Source organism: Trichoderma citrinoviride (genome assembly GCF_003025115.1).
Source record: "Trichoderma citrinoviride strain TUCIM 6016 unplaced genomic scaffold BBK36scaffold_6, whole genome shotgun sequence".
Taxonomy (NCBI): Eukaryota; Fungi; Ascomycota; class Sordariomycetes; order Hypocreales; family Hypocreaceae; genus Trichoderma; species Trichoderma citrinoviride.
The window spans coordinates 257,723-272,972 of NW_020194714.1; the positions used below are offsets into that span (position 1 = coordinate 257,723).

Sequence of the window (15,250 nt, forward strand, 5' to 3'; positions counted from 1 at the left end):
CACCAACTTCGCACGTCATCTCTTCTGCACGCCAAACAGCACTGAATCCATACACGAACCCTCCTCTCCCAAACCACCAGCTCCCTCCTCACAGCCTCACCAACAGGCTCCCCCGACAAAGGGCCGTTTCCTCTCGCCAGGCCCGGCCAGAGACAATGGAGTCAATATCGAGAATCTCTGGCCTCCTGGAGGCTGGTGAGCAACCGCAAAAGCCCCGCGTTTATCCCAACTTGACATGCCTTGATCTGGTGAAGCTGACCTGCTTTTGCGCCCAATGTCAGCCAGAGAACTCACCCTCGATGCCGCCCAGGCGACGCGCGGCGTGCGCACGACCTCCAAGATGCTGGACCGCAACCAGATGCGCAAGCTGCTCGACAGCCGCAACGACCGCGAGGTGCTGGAGGGTCTGCGGCGTGTCATAGCTGTGCGTTTCCCTCTTCCCTCGCTCCATCCGCCTTGTCGTGGCCTTATACAGATCAGACCGACTCTAACATGCGCCCGGTGCTGCAGATGATGTACCGAAACCACAAGACGCTGCCCTTCTTCTCGTCTGTGGTCAAGAACGTCGCCTCGCCCAACTTCGAGATCAAGAAGCTCGTCTACATCTACCTCATCCACCATGCCGAGCAGGAGCCCGACCTCGCCCTGCTCTCCATCAACACCATCCAAAAGTCGCTCTCCGATACGAACCCCCAAGTCCGAGCCCTCGCGCTAAAGACCATGTCGGGCATCCGCGTGCCCGTCATCAGCCAGATCGTGTCGCTTGCCATCAAGAAGGGCGTCGCGGACATGAGCCCTCTGGTGCGCAAAGCCGCTGCTCTTGCGATCCCGAAGTGCTATCGTTTGGACCCGAGTCAATCGCCCCAGCTGTTGGAATATTTGGCTACGCTGCTGGGTGATAAGCAGTATTATGTTGCTGGCGCGGCTGTGTCGGCATTTGTGGAGGTTTGCCCCGATAAGATTGATATGATACACAAACATTACCGTGGTCTGATCAAGAAGGTCGTGGACATGGACGAATGGAGTCAGCTTGCGACGCTGAAGCTGATGACATACTATGCACGGAGATGCTTTCCCCGACGGACTCAGCCAGCCGCGGAAGCTGATGCCCCCCAGACGCAGACACAGACCACCATGGATGACTTTTATGGGGAGTCAGGCTCATCCTCCAAGCCCGCCGCGCAGTCGACCTCGCTGGACCCCGACCTCACTCTGTTGTTGAATGGAATCAAGCCTCTGCTGCAGAGTCGAAACTCGGGCGTTGTCGTGGCTGTCACAAGGTGTTATATGGACGTCGGTACACCGGAATACGTGAAGCACGCCATAGGGCCATTGATCGCGCTGTTGAGAGGGGCTCAGGACATTCAGCAGATTGCATTGTACAACATTGTGTCTGTGTGTCTTGTGCGTCCGCTTGACTTTGTCAAGTATGCGAGCCACTTCCTGGTCAGGGCAACGGATACCGCACCGATCTGGGAGCTGAAGCTCGAAGTGCTGGCGCTCATCTTCCCCCACAGTCCAGTTCACGTCAAAAGCCTCATTCTTAAAGAGCTGGAACACTTTTCTCAGGGCTCCAACAAGGCTCTTGTGCGCGAAGCAGTCCGTGCCATTGGACGTTGCGCGCAAGCGGATGCAGCCACGGCTCCCAGGTGTTTGAAGCTGCTCCTGAGCCAGATCACAAGCTTGGACGGAACGCTGGCTGCAGAGTCGCTGACAGTTATTCGGCACCTCATCCAGCAAGATGCAGAAGCTCACGCAGGGACAGTTGTGCGCCTGGCCAAGAATCTTGACTCAGCGACCGACCCCCAGGCCAGAGCAACAATCATCTGGCTGGTGGGCGAGTTTTCCGGTCTCAACGGCGAGGACAACATTGCTCCCGACGTTTTCCGAATCCTTCTCAAAGACTTTGCGAGCGAGTCCGAGGCAGCGAAGCGCCAGATATTACTTCTCGGCGCAAAAGTCTATCTACACCACCTCAACCGCCAGAGTGAAGCCGAGAAAAATAGACAAGGAGAGGAAGACCCTCCCGTGGAAGTAGAGAAGCACCCCATCGAAAGGCTGTGGGACTACGTGCTGCTTCTGGTGCGATACGACGTGTCTTTCGACCTGCGAGACCGAGCCCGCATGTATCGAGCCGTGCTCTCTGTGCCGCAGCTCGCCACACTGATGCTCCTTGCACCGAAGCCGGCGCCTCAAGCGCCAAGTCCCTCCGAATCGAGAAGGGGGTTCCTCTTGGGCTCTTCGACGCTCGTCCTGGCTGGAGGTGGCGGTCTGCACGGCCTTAGGGGATACGAGACGCTGCCCGACTGGGTCGAGCCCGGCAAGGAGCCTGATCCGCGGTTACGCGAGCCGGAAAGGGATGCTGCGACGGCGCGGTATAATAACGACAGGCCTACGGTGGCGGCGGCTGATAAGCTTGACGAGGTGGTGCGGTCGGCGCCAGTTGGGAAGTCGAATGGGCTTGGGGAGGGTTTGAGGACGAAGACGTTGGACGATTGGCTTGCTGAGGAGGAAGAGGAGGAAGAATCTGAAGAGGAAGAAGAAGAGGAGTCTGAGGAGGAAGAGAGTGGGGAGGAAGAGTCTGAGGATGAGGAGGACGAAGAGGAAGAGGAAGATAGTGACGACGATGGAGAGACGGATCGATTGGTCAAGTCATGATGTTGATGAGGGAATAGAACATGGCACATAGAAGGATATATACTGTTACAGCGAAGCATGTATCTCTTTCAATCTCCAGGGCATTTCATGGATTGTAGAGAGTGAAGAAAACGGAATGAATGATTCTATCAGAAAGGGGAATCTATATTTGCTTGCCACGCAAGACTTGATAATCCGTGTTTGAACCCTTTTCTCGTCTCCTGTTGTTTCGGGCTGAAAGGGGGGGAATAGAATGGTAATAAAAAATGCAACGCCATCTAATAACCAAGATGCAACATGGACGACTTGTATAAATCCGTTCTTCCTTTCTTTTCTTCCTGTTCCTGTTCCTCTCAGAAATCGTCATACATCGCCGTCGTCACATCCACCATTCACACATAACACAACTTATTTCTTCCCTATTCATCGACAAAAAGTCATCAAGCATGCGTCTTGATACCCTCGCTAGACGACCCAGCCGCCTGCATCTTGATCTCCTCCGCAGGCCCCTCAGCACCAGAAGCAGCCTCGGCCGCAAGCCGGGCCTTTATGCGGTCCCGGCGCATGGCGGGGAAGTAGATGCCCGGATGGAAGAAGGTGAGCAGGAAGCTGGCGATGAAGATGAGGGTGCTGTCGAGGACGAGGAAGCTGGCCTGGTCCTGCATGATTCTGTTGCCCCAGCCGCCGGCCATTTCGGCGATACTTTTTGCGAAAGATTTGTTAGCTATGTATTACTTTCCAATGATGGCATTCTTTTATGGCAGAGGAAAAAACACATACCGGTAGATGCATCGGATCAAAATGACGATAAAGGCACCGGAGATAGCGTAGCGAAACTTCTTAAACTTGGCATCGTGCCAGAGCTGCCAGCCCTGCGTGCCCTGGGCCTCGGGACGAGCCATGTACTTCCTCACGCGGACATAGTAGTCCACGCTGAGCACGCCAAAGGCGATGAGCACGACGACCTGCAGCGCGACACCGGCAATGATGGCGCGGTTGCCGCTCTCCTGCAGCTTGCGGTTCGTCTTGCCGCCCGCGGCCGCGATGCCGCCGCCGATGGCCTGGACGATGAGGCAGCTGAGGTCGGCGGGCAGGAAGATGATGGGGTACCAGCGGGGCGGGATGCGCGAGACGGAGGGGTTGAGGTTGATGGCGATGTGCTTGAGGGTGAGGTAGATGGAGACGCAGATGAAGGTGGGCGCGAGGATGATGGCGCAGATCTGGAGCTCAAAGGCGCCCTCGTTCCAGGGGTTGGAGTTGAGCTGGATGCGGCCGATGTAGCCTGTGAGGGTGTGTAAGTAAGTAGGTATGCATGACGAGCTTATGAAGTATACAAGTGGAATATGATAGTAGTATGGAGGTGAGATGTCATGAGAACAGAACATACCAAGCATTTCCAGCAGCAGGCCGATGGAAAGACCAATGGCGTACGTATACGTCTTCTTCCATATTCCCAGCACCAGCGACGCCACGGTCAAGATGCCAAAGACGATGGCGAAGAAGATGCCGGACCCGAGATTCGGATAGTAGCCCAGCACCGTGGCCTGGACCGGGCAAAGGGGCGACACCTCCAAGCAGTCTCGCGCCATTGCGTGGGATTTCGACAGACTGCCTCCTCTTCTCTCTTTTCTTGTTTCTCCCAAGCCGGATGCCTCTCTTACAGATGGTTGGCGTATGGATTAGTAACACCGATGGCTTTCGCCTGTCCTGCTTCACACACAGTGGTGCCTTGGATTCCTTTCGCCCCTGGATGGATCTTTGTCGTCGGGTTTCGGAGTCCGGAAGCTTCGGTCCTGACGGCAGAAAAACTGTTGTGAGCCTGAAGGAATCAACGATGCTGTCAAGAGATTGAGCAGGCTGACAAACAACGAAACAGATCCTCAAGTAACAAGGCTGAAGAATCAAAAAGAAGAGTAAAAAAGAAAGATGCAAGCGGCTGGGAGGGAGGGACGGGGCTCCAGCGAATATTTACGGAGCTGCAGCAAGTCGCATCGAAACATGGAGTTCAGGAAAATCCCGAACTCCCAGCCCAGCTACTACGACAACGACTCCATCAGCTAGAACCACACAAACACAAAAGGGCGAATGAATCCTTGGCAATTCCTTCGGCTCGATAATCGTCAGCCATCTGGGCCCCGACGCTAAAATCGACGTGCAATTCGCCCATTTGCTGCTGCCGCTCCCTTCCCCCCCTTGCACAGCCCAGCTCGTTTGTTCGTATCGTCTTCGTTGTGCTTCCAGGCCGTCCATCCACATGGCAGCGTTGCCTCATCTCGCGACTGGGGGTGTGAAGCAGTCGCATAACCTTATTTGTGTAGGTTGCTGGGCGAGAAAGACATCGCCAGCGGCTCGGTTCGAGGATGTCCGTATCTGGAGTCACACCGAGATTATGCCCCGATTATCAGATTGCCTCCCAATTCCGACCTTGTCTCTGATAGTACTATCGTGACGAAACGAAGCACACGATCGCCGTCTCTTAGCAGAATGACGCCCAGCATCGTCCACCAGTGACACAGGACTCGTCCGTCCCTGTCAGCATCTTGTCGGGTGATGCCTAATCCCATCCCATCCCATCCCATCCAACTGGAATCAACAGCCAACCCAAGCCGCTGCCGTGCCGGCCTCCAAGCACGCAGAAATCAAAACGCCACTTTCCGCCCGCATCAGTGAATCCACAGGGCGGGCGCAAGAAGGCAAAGGAAATACGCGTGTTTCGTAAACGAGCCGCCCTGCGTTTCGTAACAAGCTCAACGCCGCATGAATTGATTGCTTGGGCGAGGCGGCTTGGTGGAATCCGCAGGAGTTCGGGTTCGGCGTAATTCTACAGTCCACCTATGACAGTGCGCGAGGGGTGACTAAGCAGGCGGTTATCAAGACGGACTTTGGGAGGAATGTGGGCGAGTACGCGTAACTCCATGTCTTTGCTGTGGCTCTTTTCGTTCCCGAGATAAGGCACGACAATGATGGGACTTGCAATAGTGAATTAAAGATTAGCAGTCGCTTATGCGTTTGTTTCGTGAGACGACCTAGTAACAACAATTGCAACCATCCACGTTACCATCCCCTCCATGCCATGATGCAGCAAACTGTCCATCAGACAAAGCCGGCAACTGCCCCTCGTGCAGCCCCATAACTGTCGCCTCCGACCGGGCCATCCATCCGGCCGAGACAGTGACTGAAACCGGCCGCTGTGGGCCGAATATCAAGGGAGCCGCTATCAAGCCTCTAACCGTCACAACTCCCATCACAAGCAATCAGGGTTCGTTCATTAATACTAGTCTATCGTGATTTCATCTACTCCTCCTTTCCCCCAAGATATCTATACACAACCGAAAAGTCCCGATTCTTGCAGTCCTCCCTCTGCGCCGCCTTGTCGTACATGTCAAACGCCAGCTTCCCCAGCTCCGTCCTCGCCTGCGCCGCCTCGGCCGCCACCAGCGCCAGCCTCAAGTCCTTCCTCATGAGCCCGATGCCGAACCCGCCGCGGTAGTCGCGGCTCGCCGGCGCGTTCTCGACGACGCCCTTGACGGGGTTGTTGACCTCGCTGGGCCAGCAGCGGCCGGTGCTCACGTTGAGCACGCTGGCCAGCGTCTTGGGGTCCAGGCCGCACCGGATGCCCAGGTTCATGGCCTCGGCCGTGGCGATGTTGTTGAGCGCGAGGAGGTAGTTGTTGGCCAGCTTGGCCGACAGGCCCGCGCCCTGGGCGCCGCAGTGCAGCACCTTGCGGCCCATGAGGAGCAGCGCCGGCTCGACGCGTGGCAGGACGCTCGCGGCGGCGCCGAGCATAAAGGTCAGCGTGCCGGCGGTGGCGCCGACGACGCCGCCGGACATGGGCGCGTCGACAAAGGTGCCCTGGCCGGCGTCGGATACGGACTGGGCTACCTGGCGGGACGTCGTCGGGTCGATTGTTGAGCAGTCAATGAAGATGCGGTCCTTTTTGGGGAGGGAGTCCGTCAGGATGGACTCGTAGACGCCTCGGACGTGGTGTGGCTCCGGCAAGCAGGTGACGACGGTGTCCTGTGAGCGTGTGTCAGCATGCGTCTCAGTTGAAGCATGTGAATATAAGTGGTCAGTGTGTAAGTGATGTCGTCCCGTCAATTGGTTTCTGTATCATATAGCCAAGCCGCCGTCCTAGCTGAGATCGCGATATGAAGAAGCAATCAAGACGACATTCCGGCATCAGGGACAAGAAACACTCGGCAATGACACTCAGAGCTCATCCAATCACGACTTACAGCGTCCTTGGAAGCATCATGCGCACTCGCCGCAAGCTCCACCGCAGCACCCTCAGACGCAGCCTTCATCTCGGCCGAAAGGCCCTCCATGGCCGTCGGGTTGACGTCAAAGATGGCGACCTTGTCCGACGGCTTGAGCTTGGACTGCAGGTTCTTTGCCATTTGATAGCCCTAAAGAGCCAGTTTAGTTATCAGATACGAATAGTCCTAGGATTTTCATTATGGGCGATTGTGAGCTGATGAGATGAGATGCTTACCATCTGGCCGAGGCCGATGAAGGCATAGTTGTCGAGCCGCCTCTGCGTGCTGGCGAAGCCCCTCCTCTGCACCAAGCTTCCTAACCGTGTGACTGCGACTCTCATCTCGATCAATTGAAGCAATTCCCCCCGAAATCCGCAAATCAATAAGAGTTGAAATGCCCGAATTATAAAAGGGAGAAGACTACCAGAAGATAAGGGAGAGACAAGGAAGCTGTTTACCCGTGAGACAAGGCACATACACAAAATGGCCGAGGCCATCCGACCCGAAGAACGGTTGGTTGGACGTGCAGTGTGGGGGTGGATTCCCCCTTCCCCGCGAAAGCCGCACATTGCCGGTGCCAGCCATTTCCGGGGGAGGAGGAGAAAAAGTGAGGAAAATCGAAAGTTGTCATTGGAAGGGCCCGGCTTGTACGGGGGAGGTACTGAAGTGGTACGCGGTGCGGAGGTGGGCGTGGCTGCTGGGGTGGAAGTCTTCGGGAAGTAGAGATGCGACACCGGAGGATGGTGGGAAAGCTTGAGGCTGCTTGTTTGGGTGAGACTATAAGGCGTCACGGTATCGAATTCCATTCAAGTACGATTGAGTGCAGACATATCATGTTGTATAGCGCGGTGTTGGACAATTGATTTCCAGACGTGGATTTCTCTTTTAGCAGCGTGTCTTCATAAGCCAGAGCAGCCATAAGTTGTAATTGATCCTTGCTGATATGCTTGCCGTAGGATTCACAGAAGAACACTTGTCAACTGACGATGTGTTATGCTACTTGTAGTGATCAATCTGTTCATTCATCTGAATGACCATCATTATCATGCCATCTACCTACAAAGCTGGTGTCAATGTGAGTTCCCACCGGATACCAGCATAATCCCACCACTACAGATCCTCAGGCCCCAGGGTAGCACATGCGTCACGCACAAGTACAGCACCTGATGTGAGATTTCTTCACTGTCATTCGAATTCCGTTATTACACAGCCCCCATCATCGCCATCCATCATCTCAAATCATCCCTCTTCTCTCACATGCCCTTCATAAAACTCCAGGTAGGTTATTCCACCACCGCCTTCGACCAAACACTTTTGCGGACGAGGTTTTTCGGACAACAAGACAACCCTAATCATCCAACCTCTCCCACAATTCAGAGACGTGGACACACCGCACAAGGCCATCAACCCACAGGTCTTTCATTCCTCCTCCTCCCCCCTCTTCCACTTCTTCTTCGTCTTCTTCTCCTTTCTTCTTCCACCCTTTCTTTCACCGTTTACAAACAGATGAGAGATTGCCAAAATGATGGCTCCGCCACAAATGATCCCTGGACCATCCACAAGACCTCAACAAGCCGTAGGTGACGTCGAGTTTGCAGCGAGAGTTGTAAAGAAAATAAAAACAGAAAAGGGTGCCAGTATGTCCAACAGAAGAGGAACTCTCGCACACGTCAGCCAAAAAGAAGGGAGAAGGGGGAGATGGGCATGTCAATGTCAAGACCCATGATGTTTGCGGCTTGGGAGGGTTCACCGCCTCCCTATGTTGTAAAGAAAAAGAGGAAAATAAAGAGATAATCACAGATTAAAGATGACGGAAAAAGAAAAAACAAGGAAGAAGAGAGCGAGGAAAGGATAACAAGGAAATGAACAATGAGAAAAAGGGAAAAAAAAGCCAAAACCGCGCCATCCCAGTCCTCATTCAGCCGCCATAAAGATCAACAGATTTTACGCAACACAAAACATGACACGCGACTGCAGCCTCGGTATATCGTTTATAGGAAGTTTGCAAGCCACGGCACGAGTGCTCTGCAAAAGAACCAACCAGTCAGCTCTTCATCAAGATCAAGGCGCGGGGAGAAGAGAGAGAAAAACATACCCAACTGCGACTGTGGCACCAATGCCAAACAAGGCCCTCTTCTGTATCCTGCCCTTGCGCACTTCCACCTCCGTCTTGACCTTCTTTGAGCGCGGCGCCTCGCTGGTCTTGTCGTCTCCCTCGGCAGCCTCCTCGTCCTCTTCATCGGCGGCCTTCCGCTTGCTCTTCGCGAGGGTCTTGTCCTGCGCCGTATCTTCCTCGGCATCCTCGTCGGCCTTATCCGCCGCCTCCTTGTCCTTCTGCACCATGGACTTGGCGGTGGCCATCATGTCGGCAATCTCCTCGGCGGAGGGGGGCTGGCCGGCCGTGAAGGGAATGTGAGCTGGGGCATCTGCCTTGCTGGAAGCATCAGCCTCTAGAGGAATGGCGGGCTCGAATTCTGTCGATTTCAGACTCGTCTCCGCCGCCTTCGCCGCCTCTTCCTTGCTCTCGCTGGTGGTTACTGCATCGGCACTCGCTCTCGCATCCGCGGCCTCAGCCTTGGATCTGGTGGTGCGCTTTCGAGGAGACGCAGGTGCGCGCTTCGTGGCGCTCTTGGTAGGGCTGGCCGAACGGTTGCTGCGACCGCTTCGAGTGGCCGGAGTGGCCGAAGGGGACAGCTGCGGGGCGGCCTTGAGGCGATCGAACTTGGGCGGCGCGGTGATGTTCTTGGGCGAGGCATCCGCGGGCTGGGTGGTGGAGATCTTGGAGGAGTCGAGCAGGGCCTGGATCCAGATGCTGATGTTGTACTCCTCCGCCAGGGCAAGGGCCGCTTCCGGGGGGATCCAGATGTTGCCGGCCGTCTCCTCGGGGCTCGTGGTGGGCTGGGCCTTGATGTATCTGCGCTCGGCCTCCTCCTCAGCGGCCGAGGCGTAGGGGAAGGTGGCCTTGAACATGCCCGTCGCGGAGATGTAGCCGTCAAAGCTGCGGCGCATCAGAAAGTAGCTGTTGGGGCTGGACTTGAAAATGCCCGACACGATGCCCTTGGGCAGCGGCGCGCGCAGGTGTGCGTAGTCGAAGAAGCCCAAGGCGCCGGCCTCGGCCTCTTCGTTGCCGACCATCTTGGGCGTCAGCTTGGTCTGGCCGAGGCGGCGGCGCGACACGAGCTCCGAGTCTGCATCGTCGGCGCGTCAGTCGTGGTTCTCGGGCGCATTGGCGACGAGGCAGCGCGCGGAGGAGGAGGATGGTGGAGATGACGTTTTGTTTACACACAACGGAGCGCAGGGGGAAAACAGCACAACTTACAAGGAGGAATATCCTCAACCAGCAGCGGATTCCGCTTGGCCGGCAGCGTTCTTCCTGCGGCGGGGGCCATTGTGTGATTCTGCAAAGGCCACGGATACGGCGTACGTTGGTCGCGGCGCAAAGCGTGTCGAGGGAGCCAGTCGAAGCTCCAGAAGCAACTCCTTACAGGCGACTAGTCGAGGCAATGCAAGACAACGAGGCGCGCGAGAGTCAGGCGGTGCCTGCGATTGAAGTCTGCGGTCAGCCTTTGGGCGCAGCCTTGCGGGAGAGATTCGCGCACAAACGAAGCTTCCGCAATTGCAACGTACCTACAAAGTCCAAAAAAAGCGACGGTTCCCGAGATTTCTTCCTGGCGATGGGGCGGCGCGTCGGGCAAAAAATGGAATAAAAGGGCCAATGCACCCGATCAATCAGGAGCGGACAGACGAAGCGGTTTCGACCGGGACGCGGCTGAGCGACGGGCCTTGACGAGGGCAAATCGCAGCAGACGACAGGTCTGGGGTGCGGCTGAGATTGAGGGCTACTAAGCAGATGGAAAAGGGTGAAGAGAAAGATTCACTCGCGATGGTGGGCGAAGAGTCGCGCAAATTGCTGGGAGCGCCTGATGCGGCCTGGCCTCTCCGCAAGCCTGTGGGCTCTTTGAGGTCTGGTGCTAAGGCATGCCAGCCGGGAGTACAGGCACTGTGAACTGCGTGCATGTACAGGGTACCGCTCTTTCCGGGGCCGGTGCGTGGGCTCTAGCGCTGATTCGGTGCTGTGCTGTCTAGGTGCTGTCGGGGCCCAGAGTGGCCTAGAGTGGCCGCGGCGGGTGACCAGCCGACGCACGCTGCAGCCACGGGCGCAAGTACCGGGTACCTCCGGGGCGCTGCAGTGCGTGTAGGGGTCCTTGGGGGGATTCCTGGGATTTATGGGGTCTCTCGCTGAGAACACGGTAGCGCCCCGGCCAGCGCCCAACAGAATGAACCCATTGCAGCTTGTCGCAGCCGCTAACTGGAGCAGCTGCCGAATCCAAACAGCCCCCCCCTGTTCAACCCATTGTGCTGCTAACAAAGGCGGCGGGAGATGTCTCTGTTGACATGGGCGCTCAAACTGCAAGCAGAGCCTCTGCATGTCGCAGCATGACTCAGCAGTCGCACCTTATTGTGACGGTTGGTGCTGGCTGCACTCCAGTCGACTTGGCATCTGCTGTACTCGGTCGACGTTGTCCTGCTTGACCTGAGCACAAGCATCCGTGGAAGAAGGCATCTCCACAGCTGGAGCAGTTTCACGTTGGCTCGCCCAAGCATCCGTGTGTCTGTGCAATTGACCTCGCATTGCCCGGCAACCAAGGCCAGGTAAACACTAACACGGGCCGTTACTCTGGTACCGCTAATTCCACCGGCGCAATAGCGTGCCCTTGGTGTACCGCGCTAGTGCCGGGCAATAACAACACCAGATCCATCCAGGGAACCATGTGGTGTATCACTTGACAGGGCATCGTCTTGCAGCAATTACCCCTTTGCACCGCAACCCTCCTCCCCTGAGCCTGGACCACCTCCAGCAGCTGTGCCCCCTCTGCCCAATCACCGCTCGCCAGTCCGCCCGCCCCCCACCAGCAGCCCGCTGCCCCTCCATGGCTTCTGGCTCTATCCCGCCTTCTGACCACTTGACCGACTTGGCTGGGCCATTGTTTTCCTCTCCTTTCGAACCCCATCCGATCAGCAGGCTGTGAATAGCATCGTCCATCTTCTTTTTAACCTCTCCTTTGTCTGTTTCTGCTCTCTTGTCCGGCGCAATCCTCGAGCCTCTCCAGCACATCCAAAATGGCCTCCCACGATGACGAAACCATGCCTGAGGAGACTCAGGGCTACAAGCTCTCTCAGCCCAAGCAGAGCATCGCTGAGTACCACCAGATGGGTAGGTGCTTGCCAGCTGTCACCAGAAGCTACGGCAACGGGAGGAAAGGGGGAGGAAGACGTGAAGGGGGCGCTCTGGATAGCTTGTTCTCTTGATGGTGGACATGAAGAACCGCTCAAAGTATCTCTGCCAATACGGATATTATTCATGAGCGGGGGCCTCCTGTCCGAGCGAAACACCAGCTGCGTTCCCAAGAGCTCCCCCCCAAAAGCTTTCTACGCCGAAAACTCTTCCACGTCTTCATCTCTTTCAGGCAGTTGCATCAGCTTGGCTAACCATTACACCACCCAGACGCCGGCGATGAGTCTCTCCAGCGGTACAAGCAGTCCCTCGGCCTCGGCGGCGGCAAGGACCTCTCCGACCCCAACGACCCCCGAGTCTGCATCATCCTGTCCCTGACCATGGACTCGCCCGGCCGCGACCCCGTCACCATCGACCTCTCCTCCGCCGGCAGCGAGACCACGCTCAAGGACAAGCCCTTCAAGATCAAGGAGGGCGCCAAGTTCACCATGAGCGCCGAGTTCAAGGTCCAGCACGAGATCCTCAGCGGCCTGCACTACGTCCAGGTCGTCAAGCGCAAGGGCGTCCGGGTCTCCAAGGACTCGGAGATGATTGTTAGTGGAAAACAAGGCTGGGCGCTGAATTGTTGGATCATCAGAAATTACTAACGGGTTATATAGGGAAGCTATGCTCCCAACACCGACAAGCAGCCCACCTACGTCAAGAAGTGTAAGTATCTCCATTCCAAGACATGGAAAGATGAGACATGGGGTGGGGATGAATTCGGCTGACACACCCCCGCAGTCCAAGAGGAGGAGGCTCCCTCCGGCATGCTCGCCCGAGGCCACTACAACGCCATCTCGAGCTTTGTCGACGACGACAAGAAGAAGCACCTCGAGTTCGAGTGGAGTTTCGACATCAGCAAGGATTGGTAGCGGACAATTGTGTTTTGCAGCTGCGAAAAAGCGTTTGGAAACGGTGTCCTCACAGCCTCGCGCCCCCTTTTTATGTTTTACTCCTCTTTTCTGATACTTTTCTTTTTTTTTGCATTTGGTTTCATTATGCCCATCCCCCTACCTATCTACCTCTTGCCATCTTATGAGATATGAAGATATCTGATCTATAAAATGAAAAATTCAACGTCGAAAATGCGGGATTCGAAAAAGCGCGGTTCTCTCTTTGATGGAAGTAAAGCATAGCAATCCAATTCTGAGCAATTACACGAGGACGAATGTTGTAGAAGCATCTGCCTTTTTGTTCTAGCATAGCCCGCAATTCTATATGATGACAAAGCTCTGCTCAAAACTGCTCGCAGGGTACATTTGCAATACTGGTACAGGTTTATGTATGGTGAAGGTATATGATCCAACATCGCCTCTTTTCTCCCTGCTTGCCTTTCCACTCTCTCTCGCTCTTCCTCGCCGTGTTATAAAAAGTAGTCTGGCAGCGAATTCCCATCCGCCGTCTTCTCCATCCCCTGCTGCATATCCTTGTGCTGGTCATTCTCCGGCGCAGCTGCAAAAACATTGAAGAACCTCTCGCCCTGCGTATTCACCTCGAGCACGCTGGCCATGTTGCCGCAGCGGTAGCAGTAGTTCGGGGCGCTCCAGACGGTACTCAGGCGGTCGTCGTAGAGCACCTGGTAGCCCTCCTGGCAGAGCTGGTGGGCGCGCAGTATGTGCGACATGTTGTTGACGGCGAGGAACTTTTTAACAACCTGCGCGCCAAAGGTGTAGCCCGCGCCGCGCGGGGAGAGGGAGAACTCGTCTCGGTCGGGGTCGGGGTCGGACCAGACGAGGTCGGCCATGGGGCCTTCGTGGGGGATTTCGCGGAAGCGGTCTATGATTTTGATTTGGTCGATGGAGTGGATCGAGGGTGAGAGGCCTGCGAATTCACATAATGGTGAGATGTTGAACTTGGGTTGCTCATGGCCAGGGTACTCAGGTGGACCTACCTCCATGGACGCAAAAGATCTGGTTGTCGATGACGACGCTCAGGGTCAAAAAGTCAAACATGTCGGTAAAGTAGTGCCAGACGTTGGCGTTGCCGTACTTGCGGGAGCATTCGGTGTAGAAGCCGTACGACTGCGTGACGCCGCGCGATTCGTGATTGCCGCGGATTAGGTGCACGCGCTCGGGGTATCGCAGCTTGAGGCAGACGAGCAGCGATATTGTCTCGACGCTGAACATGCCACGATCGACATAGTCGCCTGTCGAACATCTCTGATGTCAGCGTCACAGCGTCTACATGGCGAGTCTTGCCACCAACAACCACGGGGTCTACTTCTGAGATAGACCCTGGGGAGAGAGAGACCAACCTAGGAAGAGGTAGTTTGTGTCTGGGCAGTAGCCGCCAATTCTGAATATCTCAATGAGGTCGTAAAACTGGCCATGGATGTCGCCGACGACGGTGATGGGCGCCTTGACGTGGACCACGTTGCTCTCGCGCATGAGCAGCTCCTTGGTTTTGGCGCAGACGGCCTCAATGACGGATTCGGCTAGGAGCTCTTTCTTGTAGAGGCGCGAGATGCACTCGTCCAGATCGACGGAGGCTGAGGGCTGCGTTAGTCTTCGCTGCCCATGCGTTCGATGCCCTTTTTTTTTTCTCCGTCGTCCTCTTGACCTCCCCTCCCTCCTCCCGCTCTTCCTTTCCCACATGTGCCCCTCGCAGAACAAGCAGCAACTCACCTGGTAGCGACGGCATGGCGCTCCCCTACAGAAGACAAAGTCTCTCTGCTGGGATTATTCTATGATGAAGCGGATGGTTGCACAGGCTGCACGTCCATGGACAGAGTCATCCAGGTAAGAGTCTGCGGGCAATGGTGTTTGGAGGGGCCGTGGCTGGATGCACCAACATGGTCGAGGGGCCCCGATGGCCTCTGCTTTCTGCTGGTCTTGATCCTCTCACATGCAACGAGCCTCCGGCCTCCAGCCCGAGACGAGGGACGGGAGGATAGAAGGGGAAAAGAGGCGAATGGCGGCGACTGATGGCGATGGCGATGTGAATGTGGCCACAGCAAAGGCAACATGAACAGAGGGCAGGTTTCTGGGGATCCGCTAAAACTCGTCTAGCTTCAGTTGCTGAGAAATTGCATCAGGGCCTCGAGTCGCCGGTCGACAGTGAGGTGGGCATCGTTACAGGG

The 15,250-nt window shown here is 56.1% G+C and overlaps 6 protein-coding genes across 6 annotated transcripts; 2 read left to right on the top strand and 4 right to left on the bottom strand.

Moving 5' to 3' along the window:
- Positions 1 to 155: 155 nt before the first annotated feature.
- BBK36DRAFT_1168246 (AP-3 adaptor protein complex beta-adaptin subunit) lies at positions 156 to 2,658 on the top strand (the record flags this gene model as incomplete). The annotated part of the gene is made up of 3 exons (XM_024895155.1): positions 156 to 195; positions 282 to 424; positions 511 to 2,658. 3 exons carry the CDS (start codon positions 156 to 158, stop codon positions 2,656 to 2,658), a joined length of 2,331 nt encoding a protein of 776 aa, XP_024750037.1.
- Positions 2,659 to 3,077: 419 nt separating this feature from the next.
- On the bottom strand, positions 3,078 to 4,226 carry BBK36DRAFT_1140497 (RTA1-domain-containing protein; the record flags this gene model as incomplete). The annotated part of the gene is made up of 3 exons (XM_024893380.1): positions 3,078 to 3,339; positions 3,418 to 3,919; positions 4,025 to 4,226. 3 exons carry the CDS (start codon positions 4,224 to 4,226, stop codon positions 3,078 to 3,080), a joined length of 966 nt encoding a protein of 321 aa, XP_024750038.1.
- A 1,705-nt stretch (positions 4,227 to 5,931) lies between these two features.
- Positions 5,932 to 7,234, bottom strand: BBK36DRAFT_1158679 (3-hydroxyisobutyrate dehydrogenase; the record flags this gene model as incomplete). Its single annotated transcript, XM_024894130.1, has 3 exons — positions 5,932 to 6,654; positions 6,873 to 7,043; positions 7,130 to 7,234. 3 exons carry the CDS (start codon positions 7,232 to 7,234, stop codon positions 5,932 to 5,934), a joined length of 999 nt encoding a protein of 332 aa, XP_024750039.1.
- A 1,650-nt stretch (positions 7,235 to 8,884) lies between these two features.
- On the bottom strand, positions 8,885 to 10,028 carry BBK36DRAFT_1117034 (DNA-binding domain of Mlu1-box binding protein MBP1; the record flags this gene model as incomplete). The annotated part of the gene is made up of 2 exons (XM_024890308.1): positions 8,885 to 8,918; positions 8,989 to 10,028. The coding sequence occupies 2 exons, from the start codon at positions 10,026 to 10,028 to the stop codon at positions 8,885 to 8,887; spliced, it is 1,074 nt and encodes a 357-aa protein (XP_024750040.1).
- A 1,773-nt stretch (positions 10,029 to 11,801) lies between these two features.
- On the top strand, positions 11,802 to 13,126 carry BBK36DRAFT_1132054 (E set domain-containing protein). Its single transcript, XM_024892019.1, has 5 exons — positions 11,802 to 11,936; positions 12,005 to 12,108; positions 12,400 to 12,722; positions 12,789 to 12,837; positions 12,913 to 13,126. The coding sequence occupies exons 2-5, from the start codon at positions 12,015 to 12,017 to the stop codon at positions 13,041 to 13,043; spliced, it is 597 nt and encodes a 198-aa protein (XP_024750041.1). The 5' UTR covers positions 11,802 to 11,936; positions 12,005 to 12,014; the 3' UTR covers positions 13,044 to 13,126.
- Positions 13,127 to 13,534: 408 nt separating this feature from the next.
- BBK36DRAFT_1140501 (Metallo-dependent phosphatase) lies at positions 13,535 to 14,811 on the bottom strand (the record flags this gene model as incomplete). The annotated part of the gene is made up of 4 exons (XM_024893381.1): positions 13,535 to 13,992; positions 14,063 to 14,317; positions 14,426 to 14,659; positions 14,796 to 14,811. 4 exons carry the CDS (start codon positions 14,809 to 14,811, stop codon positions 13,535 to 13,537), a joined length of 963 nt encoding a protein of 320 aa, XP_024750042.1.
- Positions 14,812 to 15,250: the final 439 nt, after the last annotated feature.